Genomic DNA, 24,945 nt, shown 5'->3' with positions numbered 1-24,945 from the left:
CAATGCTTTATCTTTGATATAAAAGGACAACAGTGAATTATTTATTTATTTATTTATTTCAGTGATGGGACTTTCCCCTTATGATGTTTTGACGTTTTACTAAATAAAAAAAAAAGAGAAAAATACAATTATTTACTTCCAATAAAAAAATTGTGTTGCTCTTCCTGTAGTACTCTATTTATTTATGTAAACAAAAATGTACAGCTATATCATCTTAGCCATTTAAAAAATACTAGAATTTTTTTATTAAAAATTTAAAATCACATTTAAAAATTAATTTGAATTAAAAGGACTATCTAAGACTCGATATTAATTATATTTATATATTATATATATTATATATTATATTTATTTATTTGTATTTACATATCACATTTGCATTTATTTATTTGTTTATTATTTATTATTATTAAATAAATATATTTGAGAATTTTTAGACACAGAGTCACATTTAACTTTTTTAAAATGATTATAATAATTTTAAACAAATTGTATTATATTTTATTATATTATATTTTATATTACATTTATTGTTTTATATTATATTATATTATATTATATTATATTATATTATATTATATTATATTATATTATATTATATTATATTTAAAATAATTATATTAAATTTTAATATTAAATTATATACATTTGTTTTTATTAAAATGGTGGTTTTTATATTTGAGAGCTTTACAGTGAGAAGACAGACGAAATGTAGATTTTTTTTTTTTAAATCATTCCAAAAAAAGCCAAAACCCAACTTCTTTCAAAAAGCATTCTGAATTTAAATCTGTTTTATATTTGATATATTTTTTTTAATATTAATATCTTATTTGGATTGAGGGGAAAAAATTCTCAGCAGAATAACTTGTTTGAAAAATACATAAAAAAAACAAAACAAAATGAAAATGAAAAAAAGAAGAAGAAAGAAACAATTTGTACACAGAAATTCGATGATATCTGTTCTCTATTAAAATGCTTAACTTAAGCCTTTAAAATAATGAGGGAACCAAAACAAATAAGAAACACTACTTTCATCACAATTACTCTTCTACATATCACACTATAACTTGGCGTGAAAGGAAAAATTAAAATAAAATAAAATTGAGACATCTCAAAATGTATCATGGAAAATGCAATCCAGTGTCACATGACAGAAAACCTCTGATTATGATACATTTTGAAGCATCAATGCAGAGAACATGTCACGTCTCGGTACTAATTTTGCTCGTACATCCTCATGAGAGATGGGGAAGACAAAATTAGCAGGAAATGTGAGCATGTTAACCACTTCGGAAAACCCCATGGCCAAGTGTAGCTCGTAACAGGTGCCGATTTATTTCCAGGGGATCTCTTAAAGACTGACTGAGTGGAATTTAGATTAAAAGATAAGCTCTGAACGAATGACTTGCTTGGGTCGTCTTTGCTAGACAGGAAGTTGGCTTTGCTTTAGCTAGACAGGAAGTTACACTTTATCAATCCATGGGGGGGCGGCGATGCTTTGAGGATCTGATCCTCCGTTGCAAAATGAAAGACCACCACATAGGAGCAAGCAGAATTAAACTGACCTAGCCCACCTGCGTGCTCGAAGTTGCACTCCTCCAGGTCCTCGTCGTCGTTGGAGCACTCGGCTGACGTCACGATGTCGTCCGTGCTCTAAACGAACCAACCAAACAAACAGACAGAGAGATTCTGTGACTGAGGCTCAATCTGTATCACCTTTCCATTTTTATTTACATTTTAACATTAAAAAACATAACAGAATTTTGTTTGAAGCGTCCTTTCCCATGAAAAGTGTTCGGTTTTTTTCATCCACTCGACCGATTCTGCATCACCTTCATCATAGTTAGAGCACAGAGTGCATGATGTAAAGACTGTTAGCATCTTGTACTTTTATTTATATTTCAACATTAATAAAATAACAGATCATGTTTGAAATATGCTTTTCCAACAAAAGTGTCTATTTGTAGTTCATCCCCTCGACCGCGTGGCCTGAACCCGTCGTCCCTGAAATGAAATGCTCCACAGCAGGAAGTTGCATCATCCAAATTTCCTGAAGATCATCGTAAGAATATTCTGATCGCCTGACAAAATCACTCTGAATGTAGGTTATGCTTCTGAGACGTTGTTCTTTTCGGGTTTCCCGGATACTAGCGAGGACGAGCAGAAAACACAATTCCTCCAAATTCAAAAATCCAAATTCGTTTGGTTTCGGATGAATCCCAAATTCATCCGAAACCAAACGGGACGAAAATCTGTAGAAGTTTCAGCGCCTGACCTGACGACTCACTTGACTTTTAAATAAAACACCACCTTCAAAGCCGCACTCCTCTTGGGTTTATTTCCAACTCATTCTGGAGGATCGTTTCTGGTCGTCACCTCCATTTGGAATTTTAATAGTTTGCTTGGATTTTCATTACTGTGCATCACTGCTTTTGAGAGGAGAGCAGAGGTCCGGATCCGGCGCCGGAGTCGGAGATTATCTGTGCGCTCGGCCCACGTCGGCTACGCTTCTGATTTACCCCCTCTTCAAAACCTTCGGTGGCTCGCACCGGTCGACACCGAGAGCTCGTTTTTCATACACACACACACACACACACACACATTGTGCTTGGCATGTTTTTATTAGGTGCAGATTCGAATGCGGGATAAAATAAGTACTGTCATAGAGCGGCTTTATGAAATTATAAATAACAGAAGACGTAATGGAGAGTACTCTCATCTGTGAAAGCGCTTGGCGATTGGTTTTGACTGGATAATAAATAAATACCCCCACCTTAGCATCCGCACCACCTCCCCGCCTCGCCTCACCCTCATCTCAGCCCCAGCATTACCCTTCCACTTCCCCTCGACACTGCTGATGGCTTCGGATGACTGGGGATGAGATTTTTCCTCACTTTGGTCAAGTTAAGCAGTAAAAGGCATTTGAATGCGCATCGGAAAGGCGGGAGATGGCGGACCGGGAGGCTCTCCACGCCGGAGCGCTGTGGAATATCTCTCTGAGTAAATATAAAATTATTCATTGAATTTATATTTAGTGTGGCAAATGACTCATCTTGCGGCTGAAAGACAGGGAGAGATGGCAGATGCAGAAGGTGATGAGAAAGGTAATTGACTGATTCTAGAGAAAATTTGAAACGATCTCCGGTTTTCCCGCTCGGAATGGGAGACGGACGCTAAATATCATAAACAGCTTAAGAACTCTGACCTACAATCGCTGAGAGGTCTGAGACGCTGCGCATGCAGGAAAAGACTCCCAGGAAAATAGACTTGAGAAATAAATATTACACACATTTATTCATCCATTTTTACAGCTATTTATATATAAATTAATGAATTATTAAATTAAAATATTTAAATAACAACAGAATCTATCTATTTATCTATCTGTCTGTCTGTCTGTCTGTCTATCTGTCTGTCTATCTATCTATCTATCTATCTATCTATCTATCTATCTATCTATCTATCTATCTATCTATCTATCTATCTATCTGTCTGTGTGTCTATCTATCTATCTATCTATCTATCTATCTATCTATCTATCTATCTATCTATCTATCTATCTATCTATCTATCTATCTATCCATCCATCCATCCATCCATCCATCTATCTATCTATCTATCTATCTATCTATCTATCTATCTATCTATCTATCTATCTATCTATCTATCTATCTATCTATCTGTCTGTCTGTCTGTGTGTCTGTCTGTCTGTCTGTCTGGAATCTTAAATTTCATATAATGTTCATAGGCCCCTTATAACACCATGACATACTGTACATATGTCTTCATAAAGAATTATGCGATAATGTCTCAGCTGGAAAAAAACCCATCAATACTGATGCACTTTCAGCAGATTCTCTGTAGTGTATTATGAGCATGACTTTCGGTGTTAATAACACTAATGATGCATTATAACACTGCCAGATAGCACAGGACTGACAGTGACAGTAGACTGGGTGTAGTCAGGGTTATGTAGGGTTTTTGATATTCTCTAGTTCTTGAGTGTAGTGTGGTTCTTATGACTGCTTATAATATTTTATGAGTACTTATTACAATTTTGTGACACCCATATGTCAGTTATGTATTTTTTCTCTAGTTCTTGAGTAATTTGCATTTTTTTATTTCACCTTATGATCGCTTCTGACACTTCAGTGTTGACAGAAGTCAGACGTCATGCAGTAATTAAGCCTGGAAAGGGTCATAAGCCCTATGTCAGCCGAATGTCACGCGACTCAAGTGTTATGTCAGTTGAATAATTGATAAAATTTCAATCTTTTGATGTCATTTAATGATGGTGCATATGTACAGAAATAGGGCGCTATAAATGTTGATACTGGTTTGCAACATGTAATAAAAGTCTTACGAAGGCACTGTGTAAAAGTGTAATAAACACCTCCTACAAAAAAACAAGCAGCCGCCAGCTTAGAAAATCTCTCCTCTATATTTCTGTATTTTTTCCTGCTGTAAGTTCTGTGGAGTTTCTGCACTTTATAATCACTTATTTATAGCGTTGTTTTTCTCTGCAGGCAGAAGAAAGACTTAATCCAACAGAAACAATGGAAGATGTTATAGAGTATCACAGCATTTCAGCGTTCATCTCTGCACCGAGGCTTAATCACGTCCCTTTTCTGACACTGACAGGAAGTTTATATCGAATTCCCGGGAGATTAGCCTCTTTTTTCCCCTCCAAATGCTTTCCAAAGCCGTGAGAGTGTAATGCTTTATGGTGTCCAAGAGATAAGCAAATCCACCTAAATCCATTCCATTTATTCTCAGCGTTGGAGAAATGATTCATTATTTAAAGAACAAATGATTTTCAGGTCCAAATCAAGATTCCAAGTGTTTATCGATTCCTCTCGGGATCTCTCTGGATAAGAGCCGGCAGGCCGTGCAGCGACGCTCCGTGGCTTTGAGCTCTATGTAAATGATCAGGACCTTGAGTTCAAACACAGAGAATCGATTCGGTCCGAAACGAATCTCACAGAGCTGAGGTGAGAAATTCGTACTAAAATGTAAAAATTAATAAAAAAATAAATACGGTGAAGCTTGATGTTTGTTAATAAATGTATAAAAGTCAAGGACCTCAGCTCTAAGCTCATAACCTACACCGTAATCAAGATGTTGACAAGATTCACATTCAGGTCATTAATCCAACACTGTCCTCATGCCTACACACTTATTTTACATTCTGACTCCGCCCTGAATACTCAAAGCTCCACCCCGAACACTCGGCGCTCCGCCCCGAACGCTCATCACACCGAGACCCTGTACACCGTAATCAAGATGTTCAGAATGTTCACATTCAGGTCATTAATCCAACACCGTCCTCATGCCTACACACTTATTTTACATTCTGAACGGATCGAAGCTCCGCCCTGAATGCTCATCACACCGAGACCCTGATTTAAAGAGTTTTCTCCTCCTTTAACCCGCAGCACTATCACGCATACGAACGCTCGCGAAATCAGGGCTGGAGTATGAGAAGAAGAGCGCTCTGATGAGGACTGAGCTTCAGTGATGGGATCACCGGCCTCTCGACGTGAAGTGCACACGCGCTGAAATGTGATGACGCCTCGTTCAGGGGAACGCTGACGTTTCCTCCACACAAACGCTTCGCTTTCAGTAGGCAGATTTTCTTCAAATAGCCTGTGGTTCTGGTGAAGGGAAAAAGTGCTTGGATTGCTTACTGAGGAAAATAAATCTCAAAAACTGCACGCAGTTAGCATGCTCACTAATCGCTAATCTGCTAGGTAAAAGCGGTGGTGTATGCTGATATATATATATATATATATATACATCTACTGCAGAGGCATCGGTAAACAAGAGAAGCTGATAAGTCTGCAGTTCGGCCAGAGACTCCAATCCTGTCGAGATTAGCTCATTGTGCATCTTCAATGAGGCTGCATCAAAAGCTAGCCACTTTGCAAAATAAATAAATAAATAAATAAATAAAATCCCTTTTCTGCGTTAATCTGACTCTATTTTTGTGTCCTCAAGGTAAGAAGCTTGAAGCGTGAATGAGTGTAGGACCTAACCAGAAAGCGCAAAGGAGGAAAACGAGGATGCTGGGGTTTTTGTGGCTGGTTATATAATAACGCTAATCAGCAGTGACATCAGGATCATCCGAGCGCTTCCATTTCCTAATAGCAGCTAAAAAAACGATCAATAAATCAAGTTAGCATTTAATCCAAATGTTTGAGGTCTGAGTTTCTGAAAAAAGCTGCAGATGGTTCCTTTATCTTTCACATCAACAGGTTATGGCTCGTGGTAGCCAGTTAGCGAGGTGTTAGCGTGTGTTAACACTGGTTTGTTTCTAGCTAGCTAGTTAGGGTCTAACTTGTTTTAACAAGCAGAAAAACAGGGCAAAAAATTCGAATTATTGACATTTTGAATGGGATGTTTTGTTCTTTTTCCGTAGAAGAAAAAAAAAAGGTTACCGCCATCATGGCTAGCTGTAGCCAGTTAGCGAGGTGTAAGTGAGGTGTTAGCATGTGTTAGCCGTTAATTTCTAACTCTGTTTTGTTTCTAGCTAGCTAGTTAGTTTTTAACAAGCAGAAACCACTGGGCAACAAATGCTACAGTTTGAACGAATCGAAGTTCTGCCCAGAACACCAGTTAGCAGTGTGTTAGCGAGGTGCTAGCATGTGTTAGCCGTTAACTTCTAACTGTGAGAATTTTTTTCAGCAAGCAGAAACCACTGGGCAAAATTTTTTACTGTCTGACTGAATCGAAGCTCCACCCTGAACAACAGTTGTTAGTGAGGTGTTAGCATGCATTAGCTGTTAACTTCTAACTCTGGTTTGTTACTAGCTAGCTAGTTAGAGTCCAACTTTTTTTAACAAGCAGAAACCACTGGGCAAAAAATCGAATCATTGACATTTCGAACTGCATGTTCTGTTTTTTCCCCACAAGAAGAAAAAAAAACACAGGTCAGCTTTTTGCCCAACTTTTTGATGAATGAAATGAAAAAATAACGGCGCCCCAGGGTGGTTCCCTGGGTCGGACCGCCGGTGCTGCTTTTTAAAAGAGTCGAGAGCCGAAAGAACATGTGCTCATGCGTATATTCAGTCTTTATACCACGGTCCGGATGCGCCTCCGAGAGCTACAGTCTCCGAGAAGTGAAAGCTGCGGGATCGGGCGGCGCTGAGGCTCTGGAGCTTCTCGAGCCGGTATTTTGGCTGCAAATGCTGCTGGTTTGCATTCAGCTCCTCGACTTGAGCCCTATGCAAATCGACTTAATCAATGCAGGATATTTACCGTGGCTCGACTCAGAGATAACTGACAGCCCCGACCCGAGCGGGTGCCAGGAAATATTAGCGTCCTACTGGGTGCAGGAGCGAGCTGAGGAATGATGGAGCAGAAGAAGAGCAGCAGCATCTCAATTAGAGAGACTGAAGGGGTCTAAACAACACCAAAAAAAGCAACAAGCCTCTACAGCTAAGCTCTGCTGAGGTCAAACGAGGCGCTCGCTCGTATTAAAAATAAACCGCTAGAATGCGTCAAGAAGTTTCCATCAAAGCCGACTTTTTTCCTCGGCATTAGCATGGAGTACAGAACGCAGTGTTTTGCTGACTGCTGACCTTGAAACGCGTCCAAATAAAGCCCTCGGCACACGTTTTCCCGAGGAGATAAGTACTTCTATTGACATGTGTGTTGGTAGGAGGACATGGCTGGCAGAGCAGAGGGCTCATTATTAACACTCGTGGCAGATGTTGACTGGAGGAAAGAATCAAGCAGAAGGTGAAAGAAACGACGGCAGACGCTCGGAAAGGAAAGTGAGGACGTCGGGGTTCGGGGTTAAAAGACTTTTAGATGGTTTAAAAAAAATCAGCAGCTAAAAACAAAACAAGCATCTCGTTAAAAAATATCCCGAGCACTCGGTTATGACTTTTCCTGCTATTTATAAAATAGCAACATTTATAAAATGCCAAAAAAAAAGTTATGACTGAATTGTCTTCCAAAACATTTTATAACTTATTTCTTAATTATTTCACCCCTTTTTTTAATTTCACAAATTTACACACATTTATTATTTAATTCATCAAATTTTAACAATTTATTTTTTTATTGATTAATTTTTGTAATTGATTTATTTATTTATTTGTTGAATAATTTTTATCTATTGATTTTTTAAGAGTGATCTAAAATAATTCTTTACAAAAAAAAAAAAAGGTGCATCATGGTCTATTTTAGCTGTTAATCTTTGTATCTTCCTTAAATTTTCCCTTACTATAAAAAACAAAAATAAATTAATAAATAGAATTGAATCGCTTGAGGAGGAAATATTAAATGAAATAAAAAAAAAAAATAAATCTTATGCAAATCAGGTAAAAAACTAATCTTAAATAATCGAAAGTAATCTTATTTAGAAAAAACACAAGAAAATAAATTAATTTTATTTGAAAAAAAAAAGAAATATTATGTGGAAATTAATAAAGTGAAGAAGAAAAAAAAATTAAATAAACAAACAAAAAACCTCCCCACTGGACCTGTGCCTCGTGTCACATCTCACGCTAATAATCACAACTTTCAGATTCTGGTCATAAGATCGGATCCTTAACTTTGACGCTAACGTCGATCCTTTCAACGTTCTTTTATTTCTAACTTCTTTATCTGCTGAAAAAGAAAAAAAAGACAAGTATATTTAAGTGCTCACAGAAACTCCTCTCCTTTTCACTCGCCTTGTCTGGTGAAATTGTTTAATGAAGGTCAGAGAGCGTCTTTTGTCAAACTTTCAGCATTTAAGCTAAAATTGCGGCTGAGCTCAGACGTCTTTAAGCCATTATTCTTAAAGACGCGGAGTTTATTATCGAACGCTTCGCCACTTATTCTCCCATTTAACCTGTCAGTTGATGAAATGGAAGGGGGGAAAAAAATAAATTCATTTCCATTAGAAATCAAAGAATGAAAGCAACGTTTCCGCTCTCTCTCTCTCTCTGACCTGAAATCCTTTTTTCTTTTAATCGTTCTCACGCCGAATAAACGACTCAATCTGGCATAAAAAAATATCTTAAAAAAAAAATCCAAAATTTACGGTTTTAATCAGTTAAAGAGCGTTCACTTTTTTAGAATTAAAACGGCGGAATTATTCCGCGAATGTTTCCAAACGCTCGGCGAGGAAAAAATAAATATTTAGAGGGGGGAGCCGAGCCGGGTTCAGACACACGGACGAATCCATCAGCGTGTCCCGAGCGGAAAGCCTGCAGACGTACATCACTGAGATATAACACCCGGGGTGTGATTTAGAGCGGAGAAAGGCGTCAGATCGTTCATTTCACAGCGGTGGCCCCGCTCCTAATCGATTAGCCAGCAGAGAGCAAAGCGCTGACAGTGGAATAATCCAGCAGATTTAAGAAGTTCCCCATGTCATGTTTTTACGCTCGGCCTGATTTAAAGTGTCCCGATGGTCAGTCTGTTTAGAGATGTATAGATTAACTGTGAGTTATAGGAGTTGAATGATAAGGGGTTAAAACGGATGATGTGGACTTCTTCATCCTTAAACACGCCTCATAGAACAGGAAGAAGTGCTGAGTGAGAAATAAAGCAGTTCAGGAATATAATGGACGGTGTGACGGTGTGACGGAGCAAAGTGTCCTTCCACTACTTTACTACTAAATATTACACCTTTTATTCATTAAAGCCCATCGACTTTAACAGAATCCTTCTCTGAGACGACTCGCTGTTGTTCAGGAGTCAAATTAAGGATTTGTATAAAATGAACGAATCGTTTATGAACAAATCATTACTAGTTACAGCATCATCGTTATAAAAAAATTAAAAAAATTTAAATAAAGAGTGCTACAAATTGCTGACACTGGATCATAACTAGCCCCTGTGGTTTCTGACCCCAACTTCCTCAGCTGGGATATGTGAAGAAAAGATATATATATAAGGCTAAGAGGAAGATAAAGATAATAAAGATAATAGCTACCAGGAAGATAATAAAGGCTTCTTGAAAAAAAAAAAAAAGACAGCAATTATCTCTCATACGGCGAAACCACTGAGAATGAGAAAAAAAATTAAACCTAAAATAAACCCTTAAAATAAATCTGCATATTTTAATTGCCGTCACTCTGAATATAAAACCATAAAGATAAAACATTCTTCCAGGCGTAAATATTTTAATCTTCTGTTCACCGTAAAAAAAAAAACAAGACCTCATCCTGCGAGTCCACGAAAACGCTTCAGTCTCGAGACTGGTTCCTTTTACTTCAATCTCTAAACCCAGGATTTAGCAAATGAAAAATAATGAGCCTCGGTGTCGTCGGGTGAGATTCGAGCTGACGTCCTGCGTTATTAAGACTTCAATCAAGTGTGTAATTAGGATGAAGATCCATCTCGCGGCACGTCCTCGTCGGGACGCTGTGGAGTGATTTGCCGTGGCTTTGAACGCGACTGGGAGAGAAAGTCAAACTGCGACTTTCTTTTCCGCGAGAGATAATGATGCGAGGCCGTGTCTCCACCGGGAGCGCCGATGCCAGGGTGTCCGTCTCTGCTCTGACAGGCCGGAGAGCGAGCGGCTTGTCTTACACGCCCAATCAATAACACCAGAGAAGATTCTTTTCACAAAAAAAAAGTGAAATAAATAAATAAAAAATGCCGGACCCGTCCCTCCCGTCTCGTCCCTGTCTCCTGTCATCTCGTCTCGCTGAGCGCTCCCCAGCAGCCGCTCTGATCGCGTGTCCGATACGCGTCAAACTGAACAACCTTTCTGTGTGTCTGTAGAAACATCATTAAAATGAGGTCAGTGACGTTTATTTTTAATCCGGCTTCCTTCCTCAAGTCCATCATGACTGTCATGTTTTTTACAGAAAGATTACATCATAATGATCTCCAGGTTAAATCCACTATATCCACTGGATATCATGTCCACATGTGCTTGTAGAACATCTTTCTCTTCTCTTCTCCTCTATTCTCTCCGTTTCTCTCCTCTCATCTCTTCTCCTCTTCTCTCAGTTTCTCTCCTCTCATCTCCTCTCTTCTCCTCTATTCTTCTCTTCTCTCCGTTTCTCTCCTCTCATCTCCTCTTCACTTCTCTTCTTTCCGTTTCTCTCCTCTCATCTCCTCTTCACTTCTCTTCTCTTCTTTCCGTTTCTCTCCTCTCATCTCCTCTTCGCTTCTCTTCTTTCTGTTTCTCTCTTCTCATCTCCTCTCCTCTCCTCTTCTCGTCTCTTCGGTTCTCTTCTCTCCTTTTCTCTCCTCTGTTCTTCTCTCCTCTCCTTTTCTCTCTTCCCCTCTCCTCTCATCTTCTCTTCCTTTTATTTCTCTCTTCTCCTTTCCTCTCCTCTCCTTTTCTCTCATCCTCTTTCTCCTTTCCTCTTCTCTCTCCTTTCCTCTCCTCTCCTCTCCTCTCCTGGAAGGTTTTCCACTAGATGCTGGCTGTGTGGATTTGTGTTCCTTCCATAAGAGCATTAGTGAGATCAGACTCTGATGTTGGGATACTGAAGAGACTCCAGTTCCAGTTCATCCTGAAGGTGTTCAGTGGGGTTGAGTCAGAGTCAGGGCTCTGTGCAGGACACTGCAGATCTTCCACTTTCTCCAACCTTCACCTCCACACCATGTCTTCATGGAGCTGAGGGGCTTTGTGCAGAGAGACATGACCATGCTGCACACAGAGACGTTCTATACGACTGCGCAGTAACAGTTTAAGGTAGTTCAGTTTAAGATGTCCACAAACCTGTGTTCAAACATTTGGTCAAGATTTGTTCTTTTTGAAGGGCGGGTCTGAATAGCGATGATTGGTTCTAGACTTATTATGGTCATGTGACCTAATGGACAACTTGTGAAGCCTACAACAAGCTTGAAAGGATTCATGAAGAAATGCACTAGATGGATTCAAATGATATTTAAAGCAGTCTTTTACCTTTCCTTCAGGTCTGTAAAGGTAATATCGACGTATAATAATCGCAAGAAGAAACCACAATCGCTTCGTTCAAAAAATACAGAAGCCGGTGCTTCATGACTACAGACTAATTGCTCGGGGGCAATGCAGCCACTTCCAAACAGCCTCCATTCATCTTCCATTTGAAAGGAAATAGTTCCAGTCCTTGATCTTTAATCATTCTCGCAGCCAGGAGCGCAAGGTCACCGGGGAGCGTACGAGTCCCAGTCAGACACGCCGGCTAAAATTAGAAAAGCAATACGCAGTTTGTTTCAATTACAGATTCAAATCTAAAGCGGCGTCTTTTATTGCGGCGGGTCTGTTTAATTTGGAAGGAGAAAAGAGGACGTGGAGATAAAGAGCGAATCGGGTGTGTGTTTGTGAGCGTCGAGAGAACGGGACATGAAGGAGAAGATGAAGATAGAAAAGCAGGACAGGAGCAGAACCGGTATATCAGCTTTATGGACTGCGTGGCACTCGGCAGCCTCGCTTTATTATTTGCACACACACACACACACACACACTCTTAATATCCTCAGATAAGAAATATCACCTCTTCTATGTGAGAGGATGGAAGTTGAAGAACATCGCACGTTAGCAGGAAGAGGACAAGTGAGGAAGGTGTACACACTCTCCACTTTCAACACTTCACTCGTGCTGCTTTATTGCAAAAAAAATAAAAAAACTTGGCCGAACTTGGAAATGCTGGTGTTCTAAAATTACTTGCGTATTATTGTCGTAACACGCTGTACAGAAGGAGCTAGGCCGTAAATTTAGCATTTTCTTTGTTTAATTATTGAGAAATCCAAAAGCGATCATCAGCAACACAGGGATAAACAGAACGAGGCGTAAATATGCACCAAGACTTCACATGGAAATCAAGTAACAGGAAATAGACGAAAGGCTAGGATCTAAAACAAAAAAAAGTAAACTGGCTTCGCTGCATTTAGTCTTTATACATAAATTACTTTTTACATATTTTTTTTTAACCCTGTTATCCTTCTTGAAGGTGATTTCATGATTGGGGTGATGTTTATCTGTTTTTTTTTTAATATGTATTTATTTTTGAAAACATCTATTATTTTTTAAATATATAACTATATCTAACATTTAATATAATAGTTGTTAATAATAATAATAATAATAATAATAATAATAATAATAATAATAATAATAATAATAATAATATATTTAAGTATATTTAAATATTTAATATTTAAATAATATTAATAAACATATTTGTAATAATTAGTCACTTATGAAAGGCATCTCCATTTTGGAATCATGTTAAATAAATCAAATATCATCCATCATTTCTGCTGAAATACGCTGCAGGACTGCGCCTGAACATCTACAGAGACGTTGTTGTGAAACTCAGTAAAGAGTAAAAGTAAACTCTACTCTGATCTGGACTCGAGTCTGAGCTCCGTTCACCTCCCCGACTCCGACTCGTCTCCGGCTCGTCCTCGCTCGACTCTCACATTTCCATAAATCAGGAGTGGCGTCTTTTTAAGGTTAGCAAAATCGGCTGGTTTTTAATATCCCTCCTCCTCCTCCTCCTCCTCCTCCCACGTGGCTTGTCAGCACCTTCTGAAACGTATCAGTGCTGTGCACAGCGGAGACTTTCGTAATTGGATTCTTAACTCTGGAACTCGGGAGAAATATTAGGCTTTATTGTGACAGCGCAGTAACTCCCTTCTGCTGACGGACTTTTTTAAACTCTGTCCCTGTGGGTTACGCTGTTAACCTGTGAACTGGTGGCTCTCTGAGTTAACGTGCTTCTGTTAAACGCAAAGGTAAACTCAGAGGAAATCTACATAAAATAAAGGGAAATGTTTACTGGGACGAGAAATATCTTCAGCAAGTCCTTCTAGAAAAAGATTTGACTAAACTTGCTTTATTTATTTATTTATTTATTTATTTATTTATTTATTTATTAAGATTTATTTATCTATTTATTTATTTACTATTTAATTGTCTATTTATTTTTTTACAATTCAGTTTATAAGAGCTAGGAAAAAAACTTTAATATCAATAAAATAATTAATAAATCTGAAATATCATCAATATAATTAAAAAAATAATTAATTAAATTGAAAGAATTACAAACTTATTTAAAACAGTTATTATGTTTTAATAATGTAATAATCATTAAAATTATTGATTTTATTTAATAAATTCTTTTTGGACATTTTCAGTGTGAAATGTTTGAAGAATAAATAAATTTCACTTTTCATAGTTTTATACAATTCTACTATATTGTCCAATAATATAATAATAAAAATAAAAATAATAAAAATAAATACATATTTAGAAATTTGTTTTAATGCTCATCTGTAGTAAAAAAAAATAAAATAATTTAAATATATTTATTTTATTTTATTTAAATTGTTAAATCTGTTGCACAGATGTCTGTGAAGTCTGATGTAAAGTTTGAAATAAATTATTAATTTATATTGCAGATTTATTACACACATAATATGAGGGTCTGGTCTCTGATCATGTGACCAATAGTGACTTAAAAATCTCCATTCATTTTTTTTTTATCGAGTTTCACAAACTCTATACTTGAGAGAAAAAATATGTAATGAAATCAAAAAAAGTATTAGTTTTAACATATATCTGAAAAAGATTAGTGTTTATAACTGTGTTATAAAGGTATAATTCAGAATTTTTCGAGTTTCTTCGGTATCTGCCGAGACTGTATGTTTTTAGTTACATCTGAAATCATTTAATAGCGTCCTTGATTCCCGAACGTTTTGTTGAAAACCTGCTAGTTTTCAAAGCCGGTGTTTACTCCACACAAACACTGAGCATGAAGAAACATCCTGTTTTCCCGGTGAGAATAATTAGGACCATTGCAGTATGGAGGTTTAATTAAATCCACGACAATCCGCCAGGAATTACACCCGTGGATGCGAAGGCAATTTCTCTGTGTTGGTTTCCTCAGTGTGTGCTCCTAGAGTTATCACAGCCAGGCTTATGGCCACTGCTGCGCACAGCAGATTACCAGCACAAGATAACCACCGGCTGCAGAATTAACCTCCACATGCCTTACATGGTCTACGGTGTGAAGTCTGGGCTTTAAAACAAGAACAAAACTGAAGGAAAGGATGCGTGATCGCTTGTCTATTGAATTGAGATCTGGGGAATTTGGAGGCCAAGTCAACACCTCAAACTGGTTGCTGTGGTCATCAAACCATTCCTGAACCATTTTTGCTTTGTGGCACGGAGCATTATCCTGCTGAAAGAGGTTTGTCGGTGCACAGGGGGTCAGCATGGGCACCCTCATACGCAACAAACTGTCCTGCACTGTGTATTCTGACCCCTTTCTATCAGAACCAGCATTAACTTCTTCAGCAATTTGAGCAACAGTAGCTCGTCTGTTGGATCGGATCACACGGGCCAGCCTTCTCTCCCCACGTGCATCAATGAGCCTTGACCGCCCATGACCCTGTCACCGGTTCACCACTGTTCCTTCCTTGGACCACTTTTGATAGATACTGACCACTGCAGACCGGGAACACCCCACAAGAGCTGCAGTTTTGGAGATGCTCTGATCCAGTGGTCTAGCCATCACAATTTGGTCCCTCGTCAAACTCACTCAAATCCTTACACTTGTCCATTTTTCCTCCTTCTAACATCAACATTGAGGACAAAATGTTGACTTGCTGCCTAATATATCCCACCCACTAACAGGTGCCATGATGAGGAGATACTCAGTCTGATTCACTTAACCTATACAGCACCCCTGGAGCAGAGGAAGGGTTAAGGACCTTGCTCAATTGCCCAACAGTGGAGCTTGGTGGTGCTGGGGCTTGAACCCCAATCCTCCAATCAACAAGATTTAACCACTTGAACCACCACCGCTCCCCAGAAGAGATACTGTATATGCATATATAAAGAGATATTTATGCAACATTTATATCAGTAAGTTTCTCTCCATGTGACACTCTTCAGGCCATGGGGTTTGAATCTGTCGCTATACTCAAAGTGCTGATCCTGGAGACTCCTTCCCCAAACGCCAAATAAATATCTCCTTACAGTAAATGTGTTTTTAAGTCCCTGTGAACGAGCTGTTGCTATAGAAACAATGATGACTGTGCTTCTCAGAGCTGCTGTTCTGACCAATCAGAATTCAGAAAAAAAACATAGAGACCGGTGAAGGACATTCCACAACAGGAATGCAACAATAAAAAAACAGATAAAAAGCGCCATTCTTTAATTCGTACAAAACCTAATCGCCGGCATGTTGCTGTGGTACGAAAGAAATAAAACAGGGATGGATTCTTTTTCCTGCCGCGACACGACCCACAGAGTTTAATTCCTTATAGTACAGCCCTGAGGCTGCGTTCAAAAAGTGAAGATGACAGGAGCTCAACTTAAACCTCTTAACAAGATCAAATGATGAAACGGAAACGGAGTGGCTGCTACTCTGAATACGAACTGCGGCGTAGTGGCGCATGTTAAAGCTCACGTAGCATCATTAACTTCAATAGCCAGAAGAAAGATCTACAGCTCTATCACGTAAACTCCGCCGTTAATCTCACATTAAAGATGGAAGACTTATGGTCCTTATGCAAATAAACGGACACGAGCTGAATGTTCATTTATACTGGCTTTAAAAAAAAACTCCTGAATTGACAAGGAGGACGGACCTTTTTAAAAAAATATCAGCGTTTAGCCAGGTCAGAGTTTACTTGCTAGCTTTCAATAATCAGTGAAAAACGTGTAAAAAAATCATAATTCCTTATTATTCCTGTTAAATAAACTAATTCATGAAAACAGATCAACGAATTAAGAGAAATAAGACTAGTTATTCCATTAGAAGAAAAGTATTGGCACCCTATAAAAGGGTAAATATCTATAGCGCGAGTGTCAACGCTAGCCGGCGAGCTGCAGTGGCTGAGCTGCGTTATTGGAAGGTTAAGATCCAGTTGCCATTTTGTTGTCTTCATTTCTCGCCTTTCATGGAGTTTTATGGGCGTGGCTAAATGTAAATCAGCTGTGCTTTATAGACGCTTAGTCATTTACGGCTAAATCTGAAACATTCATGAACAGCTTTATTTATCGAACACGCATCGTAGATCAGATTTAGACAAGAAGATTAGACTGTAATTCAATATAATAAATTATAAAGTGCCTTCCAGAAATTTTGGCACCCCTGGAGATACCCATTTGTCACTGTTTGAAAGCCATAGCGTCACGCGACTGCCAAAAAAGGATTATTTCTGTTCTAAATCCTGAATTTCATTCAATCATTCCCTAAAAAAGCAGCATTCCTAAAATGTTTATTTCTTGCTTTTCTTTCCCTCTCTCTGGGATTCACATCAGAGCTCCAGGGGGATGAGTGCCACCGAACCCGTGTGTCTGTTTCTGTCTCTCTCACTCTCTCTTCCTGCCCTTGATCTTAATTAAGCTCGAGCCGTCGCTTTTATTCCAATCTGATCCGCTGCTGAAAATGATATGTATAAATAGGCCCATTCCCTGATCTCACCCTCTCCCTCTCTCTCTCTGTGTAATACATGGGATTGCAGTGCAACAATTAAATTACTTCCCCGACTGTAACCGACAGCTTGTTTACTGATCCTGTTTGCACAAATTAAGATGGGAATGCAAACACGAGCGGCGGCGTGTTGACCTACCCGGCTGCTACGTCTTAATGAGAATCCCTCTGCCAATTCTGCAGCAGCGGGGCCCGAGCCTCCCCTTCATGCCGACAGGGAGAAAGAAAAAAGGAAGAGGAAAAGAAAAAAAAGAGAGAGAAAAGAAAGCCACCCAAGCTGCTGCGACTGTACCGCACTGCGCACTCGTCACATCAGCGCTCTCATTCCGGCGTGTCACATCGTAATAAACCTGCGCTTATTTATTTTCAACTCTGAAGGGATAAAAAGCTACATCCTCAAACGTAGGATAGTTAAGTGCTAATTATACCGGGTCTGATTTCATCTTCGCTTCGGAATGAAATAGACAGAAATTCATGCTAAGTGAAGTGTTAATGTTTATTTGTGTGGGAGGACGGCCCCAGAGGCGGTAGTAAGAGCGTGCTTCCAGAAAATATACGCAAGCTCGCTGACTCACCGCGTTAACTGTAAGAAAACCCGCCCACTTTTACACACCATGACTCCGTATTAGTCACCCAGATAACAGATCAGAGCGTAGCATCGTGTCACGAGGGCCGCTGGATACACGGCTGACCCTGTTTGCTTTATCTTTTCTTCTTCTATTTTTTCCATCTCAGTCTCCATCACGCCGCGGCTCCAGGCTTTTGCATGTCCACCAGATTTGCATGTTGCTTGACTGTTGCGATCCGACTGGAACACGGCGTGACGCTTGACTGTGTTCCTACGGTTTAGCCGGAGCATCAGACACGGTCGAGCTCAGAGCTGACGTTTCCGTAACCCTGCTCCGCTCTGCGAGGATTTTATAATTTTCATTATTTTAAAGCCAAAGTATTTACGTGAAGAAGATATTGATCAGCGACAGGGTGGCGTGATGAAGCGGAGTTACCTTTTCCACCCTGAAATCCTGAATGGTTTTATTCCTTTGTACCAAAGGAAATTTTATTTAATTTATTTATAAAAAGCTTCTCATTCTTATTATGTCACCACTGAAGTTATAGCAGCTATAAACAGTCATTCCCTCTCTCGTTTTTTTCTAGCTTCTGATTGGTCAGAAGGCGCCGATCCATTATTCGATCCTTTAATGAATGCGCTTCTTCTAATATGCAATCTCGTTCACATGAACATGAAGTCACATGACAAAGTATACTCTATAAGGAGAAGTCTCTGTAACAGAGGAGTTTACGCCTCGCGGTTCCTCTGTCACATGACATGATGTGTTTATTTTGGCTTAGTATCTACAAGAGAAAGGGGGGAAAAAAGGAGTTAATATGTTAATCCGCGAGGTCGTAAACCCGCCTAGCGCTCTCGATCCCTCAGCGCGCTGCACGGTCCAGTGACAGTAACGATATCCTGAGGAAAAAATTTGTGCTCAACAAAGCAAAGTGTGCGGTAATGACAACACATTTAATCTACGATGTCTTCAGGATTAAGTGAAAGCACTTGGAGAAAGTAATTACGAAGCCGTTTCCAGGTAAAGGAGCTAATCAACATTCTAATTAAACACAAATACAACGGATCTAAAACGGCCACGGAGCATAAAAATGAGCAATTAAGAGTTGGCTTTTTTTTTTGAAAGTGTGTGCTGAGATTTCTGGTTTCTGACCAGTCAGGGCCTGCAGAGATATAAACTCTGTCCTTTCCAGATCAAGTCACATGAACACATCAGAGACAGATGGCTTTAATATAGACACAGCCAGCTCCCATTGTCCCGCGGTGGTTATGAAAAGCTCATCACGTTCCAGCAGAGACTGCTGCTTTATACAGCTCTATACTGCATTATACTGCTCTATACTGTGTTATACAGCTCTATACCGCTTTATACAGCTCTATACTGCTTTATACAGCTCTATACTGCATTATACTGCTCTATACTGTGTTATACAGCTCTATACTGCATTATACTGCTCTATACTGTGTTATACAGCTCTATACCGCTTTATACAGCTCTATACTGCTTTATACAGCTCTATACTGCTTTATACAGCTCTATACTGCATTATACTGCTCTATACTGTTATACAGCTCTATACTGCATTATACTGCTCTATACTGTTATACAGCTCTATACTGCATTATACTGCTCTATACTGTTATACAGCTCTATACTGCTTTATACAGCTCTATACTGCATTATACTGCTCTATACTGTGTTATACAGCTCTATACTGCATTATACAGCTCTATACTGTGTTATACAGCTCTATACTGCATTATACATCTCTATACTGCATTATACTGCTCTATACTGTGTTATACAGCTCTATACCGCTTTATACAGCTCTATACTGCTTTATACAGCTCTATACTGCTTTATACAGCTCTATACTGCATTATACTGCTCTATACTGTGTTATACAGCTCTATACTGCATTATACTGCTCTATACTGTGTTATACAGCTCTATACCGCTTTATACAGCTCTATACTGCTTTATACAGCTCTATACTGCTTTATACAGCTCTATACTGCATTATACTGCTCTATACTGTGTTATACAGCTCTATACTGCATTATACTGCTCTATACTGTTATACAGCTCTATACTGCTTTATACAGCTCTATACTGCATTATACTGCTCTATACTGTGTTATACAGCTCTATACTGCATTATACAGCTCTATACTGTGTTATACAGCTCTATACTGCATTATACAGCTCTATACTGCATTATACTGTTTTATACTGTGTATACATCTCTATACTACATTATACAGCTCTATACTGCATTATACAGCTCTATACTGCATTATACTGCTCTATACTGTTATACAGCTCTATACTGCTTTATACTGCATTATACTGCTCTATACTGTGTTATACAGCTCTATACTGCATTATACTGTTTTATACTGTGTATACAGCTCTATACTACATTATACAGCTCTATACTGCATTATACAGCTCTATACTGCATTATACAGCTCTATACTGTGTTATACTGCTCTATATGGCATTATACAGCTCTATACTGCATTATACTGTTTTATACTGTGTATACAGCTCTATACTGTGTTATACTGTTTTATACTGTGTATACAGCTCTATACTGCATTATACAGCTCTATACTGCATTATACAGCTCTATACTGCATTATACTGTTTTATACTGCATTATACAGCTCTATACTGCATTATACAGCTCTATACTGCATTATACTGTTTTATACTGTGTATACAGCTCTATACTGCATTATACAGCTCTATACTGCATTATACAGCTCTATACTGTGTTATACTGCTCTATACGGCATTATACAGCTCTATACTGCATTATACTGTGTATACAGCTCTATACTGCATTATACAGCTCTATACTGCATTATACAGCTCTATACTGCATTATACTGTGTATACAGCTCTATACTGCATTATACAGCTCTATACTGCATTATACTGTTTTATACTGTGTATACAGCTCTATACTGTGTTATACAGCTCTATACTGCATTATACAGCTCTATACTACATTATACAGCTCTATACTACATTATACAGCTCTATACTGCATTATACTGCTCTATACTGTTATACAGCTCTATACTGCTTTATACAGCTCTATACGGCATTATACAGCTCTATACTGCATTATACTGTGTATACAGCTCTATACTGCATTATACAGCTCTATACTGTGTTATATAGCGCTACACCGCTTTATACAGTTCTATACTGTATTATACAGCTTGTTACTGCATTATACTGCTTTATACTGTGTTATACAGCTCTACACCGCTTTATACAGCTCTATATTGCATTATTCAGCTCTATACTGTGTTACACAGCTCTATATTGCATTATTCAGCTCTATACTGTGTATACAGCTCTATACTCCATTATACAGCTCTATACTGTGTTATACAGCTCTATACTCCATTATACAGCTCTATATTGCATTATTCAGCTCTATACTGTGTTATATAGCTCTATACTCCATATACAGCTCTACACCGCTTTATACAGCTCTATACTGTTATACAGCTATGTACTACATTATACTGCTTTATACTGTGTTAAACAGCTCTACACCGCTTTATACAGCTCTATACGGTGTTATACAGCTCTATAAAGCTTTATACAGCTCTATACAGTGTTATACAGCTCTATAAAGCTTTACACAGCTCTATACCATGTTATACTGCTCTATATAGCTCTATACTGTGCTGTACTGCTCTATAGCTCTATACTGCTTTATACAGCTATATACTGCTCCATAGAGCTCTATACTGCTTTATACAGCTCTATACTGCTTTATATAGCTCTATACTGTTTTATACAGCTATATACTGCTCTATACATTTCTATACTGTTTTATATAGCTCTATACTGCTTTATACTGCTTTACACTGAGTTATACAGCACTATACAGCATTGTACTGCTTGATACAGTGTTATACTGGTCTATACAGCTCTATACTGCTTTATACAGCTCTATACAACATTGTACTGCTCTATATATCTATATACTGCTTTATATTGCTCTATATTGGTCTATACTATGTTATACTGGTCAATACAGTTTTATGCCATGTTATACTGCTTTATAATGCTCTATACAGCTTTATTCTGCTCTGGACAGTTCTATACTGCTCTATACAGTTCAATTCTGTTTATACTGCTCTATGCAGCTCTATGTTTCTTTATACAGCATTATACAGCTCTATATAGTTCTATATTTCTTCATAGTGCTTTGTAACTATACTGCTTTATCTAGCTCTACACTTCTCTATACTGCTTTATGTAGCTCTATACTGCATTATGTAGTGCTCTATACTGCTTTATGTCACTCTATACTGCTTTATGTAGCTCTCTACTACTTTATGTAGTGCTCTACACTGCTTTATGTAGTGCTCTATACTGCTTTATGTAGTGCTCTACACTGCTTTATGTAGTGCTCTATACTGCATTATGTAGTGCTCTACACTGCTTTATGTAGTGCTCTATACTGCTTTATGTAGCTCTATACTGCTTTATATACACTATATTGCCAAAAGTATTCGCTCACCCATCCAAATAATCAGAATCAGGTGTTCCAATCACTTCCATGGCCACAGGTGTATAAAATCAAGCACCTAGGCATGCAGACTGTTTTTACAAACATTTGTGAAAGAATGGGTCGCTCTCAGGAGCTCAGTGAATTCCAGCGTGGAACTGTGATAGGATGCCACCTGTGCAGCAAATCCAGTCGTGAAATTTCCTCGCTCCTAAATATTCCACAGTCAACTGTCAGCTGTATTATAAGAACCTGGAAGTGTTTGGGAACAACAGCAACTCAGCCACGAATGCTGAGGCACATAGTGCGAAGAGGTCGCCAACTTTCTGCAGAGTCAATCGCTACAGACCTCCAAACTTCATGTGGCCTTCAGATTAGCTCAAGAACAGTGCGCAGAGAGCTTCATGGAATGGGTTTCCATGGCCGAGCAGCTGCATCCAAGCCATACATCACCAAGTGCAATGCAAAGCGTCGGATGCAGTGGTGTAAAGCACGCCGCCACTGGACTCTAGAGCAGTGGAGACGCGTTCTCTGGAGTGACGAATCGCGCTTCTCCATCTGGCAATCTGATGGACGAGTCTGGGTTTGGCGGTTGCCAGGAGAACGGTACTTGTCTGACTGCATTGTGCCAAGTGTAAAGTTTGGTGGAGGGGGGATTATGGTGTGGGGTTGTTTTTCAGGAGCTGGGCTTGGCCCCTTAGTTCCAGTGAAAGGAACTCTGAATGCTTCAGCATACCAAGACATTTTGGACAATTCCATGCTCCCAACTTTGTGGGAACAGTTTGGAGCTGGCCCCTTCCTCTTCCAACATGACTGTGCACCAGTGACCAAAGCAAGGTCCATAAAGACATGGATGACAGAGTCTGGTGTGGATGAACTTGACTGGCCTGCACAGAGTCCTGACCTCAACCCGATAGAACACCTTTGGGATGAATTAGAGCGGAGACTGAGAGCCAGGCCTTCTCGTCCAACATCAGTGTGTGACCTCACAAATGCGCTTCTGGAAGAATGGTCAAAAATTCCCATAAACACACTCCTAAACCTTGTGGACAGCCTTCCCAGAAGAGCTGAAGTTGTTATAGCTGCAAAGGGTGGACCGACGTCATATTGAACCCTATGGATTAGGAATGGGATGTCACTTAAGTTCATATGCGAGTCAAGGCAGGTGAGCGAATACTTTTGGCAATATAGTGTAGCTCTATACAGCTTTATGTAGCTCTGTACAGCTTTATGTAGCTCTGTACTGCTTTACAGGACCGGTATGAAGCTTTACACATGTAAAAGCCTGGGTTCAATGCGAACTGTGATGCGAATGCCATGCGAATGTCGTTGTCTGTTCACATCATTTACATATCTCTACACACCCAATTATGTGCCGCTCAGCTGCTAAAGTGGAGGCGGCTCTCAAAGTTCCTAACCTTCCCGAAACAATCCGGCGGACACCTGGACGGTTTGACAACCAGAGCCGAGATATTTGCATGCTGCTTGACAATCATTCATGCACACCTGCCTATGTGACGGCCTGCAAAAACAAGCCATTTGCATATTCATTCTCTCCCCCACCCCTTGTTTTTGTAGCCGATTCTTTCCAAATGGTCTTGTTGTAATGTGTGATCACTGGTGCATGGGGCTACACTGCTGGAAAAAACAACAACAACGATCTCTTAGAAAATGACACACTGCGTTTGAAGCAGAAAATCAAACCAAGCAGAGCAAAATATAAAGGGTAGAATGTTTTATATACATTTCTTCTCAGATTAAATCCTTAAATATGAGCTGGAGGATGAGAAAACACCAAAAAAAGTGTGAACATTGTCGATGTTTACGCTTGTAAACGGCAGAATCCATCACGGTGGACAATCGATGGACAATTTCTCGCAGGTCATGATCTAATTCAGAGGTTAAGACTTTCATTACTGAGCTACAAGGAAACGTTTAAAAACTAAGCGCTGTTAGACAAATTAAAATAAAATTGAACAACAATTATTTATTAGGGCTAAACTCGGTTTAACGGAATGCTAATTAGCCACCAGAGAGGAGAGCAGGAGCGCTCAGAGTTTAAAAAAATATGCTCATTTTAGGGTGGGATCTTGTACTGTAAATAATGTATTTTTGTGTAAATTTGTGCTCACTTTTTTACTTAAACCAATCTAAACTCTTCCTGTTTCTCAAAAAGAAATCATATTAGCATTGGAAACTTTAGAAGATGATTTAAATATCTGTATGAATAAACAGATTCGTTATAGTGTGTGTTCACGGTATAAAAAAAACACCATGCAAATCATTAATTCATTTCACTGGACATGTAAACGTCTCGTGATTTAGTTCCCCGGAAGCTAGCTAGCTAGTTAAATGAATGAATGAATGAATGAATACAGACTAATAAAAATGAGCTAATTATTATTCACCCCTTTAAAAAGTGTCCTTGTGTTATAAGTCGATTAAAAGA

General features: G+C 38.9%; 1 protein-coding gene across 10 annotated transcripts in view; it reads right to left on the bottom strand.

Annotated features, from left to right (window-relative positions):
• Nucleotides 1-24,945, bottom strand: part of nrxn3a (neurexin 3a) — a 316,041-nt gene that overhangs the window by 13,584 nt on the left and 277,512 nt on the right. For 6 of the 10 annotated variants that reach the window (XM_058398173.1, XM_058398174.1, XM_058398176.1 and 3 more), the window contains one exon: nucleotides 1,566-1,653. In XM_058398173.1, coding sequence (XP_058254156.1) covers nucleotides 1,566-1,653 — 88 coding nt within the window. The remainder of the gene's footprint in view (nucleotides 1-1,565; nucleotides 1,654-24,945) is intronic. The other 4 variants (XM_058398175.1, XM_058398178.1, XM_058398180.1 and 1 more) reach the window with 1 other exon arrangement.

The sequence above is a fragment of the Hemibagrus wyckioides genome, linkage group LG09, assembly GCF_019097595.1.
Source record: "Hemibagrus wyckioides isolate EC202008001 linkage group LG09, SWU_Hwy_1.0, whole genome shotgun sequence".
In the NCBI taxonomy this organism is placed as follows: domain Eukaryota; kingdom Metazoa; phylum Chordata; class Actinopteri; order Siluriformes; family Bagridae; genus Hemibagrus; species Hemibagrus wyckioides.
The sequence above is the reverse complement of the archived record's forward strand: the minus strand, read 5'-3'. Positions and strand labels throughout refer to the sequence as shown.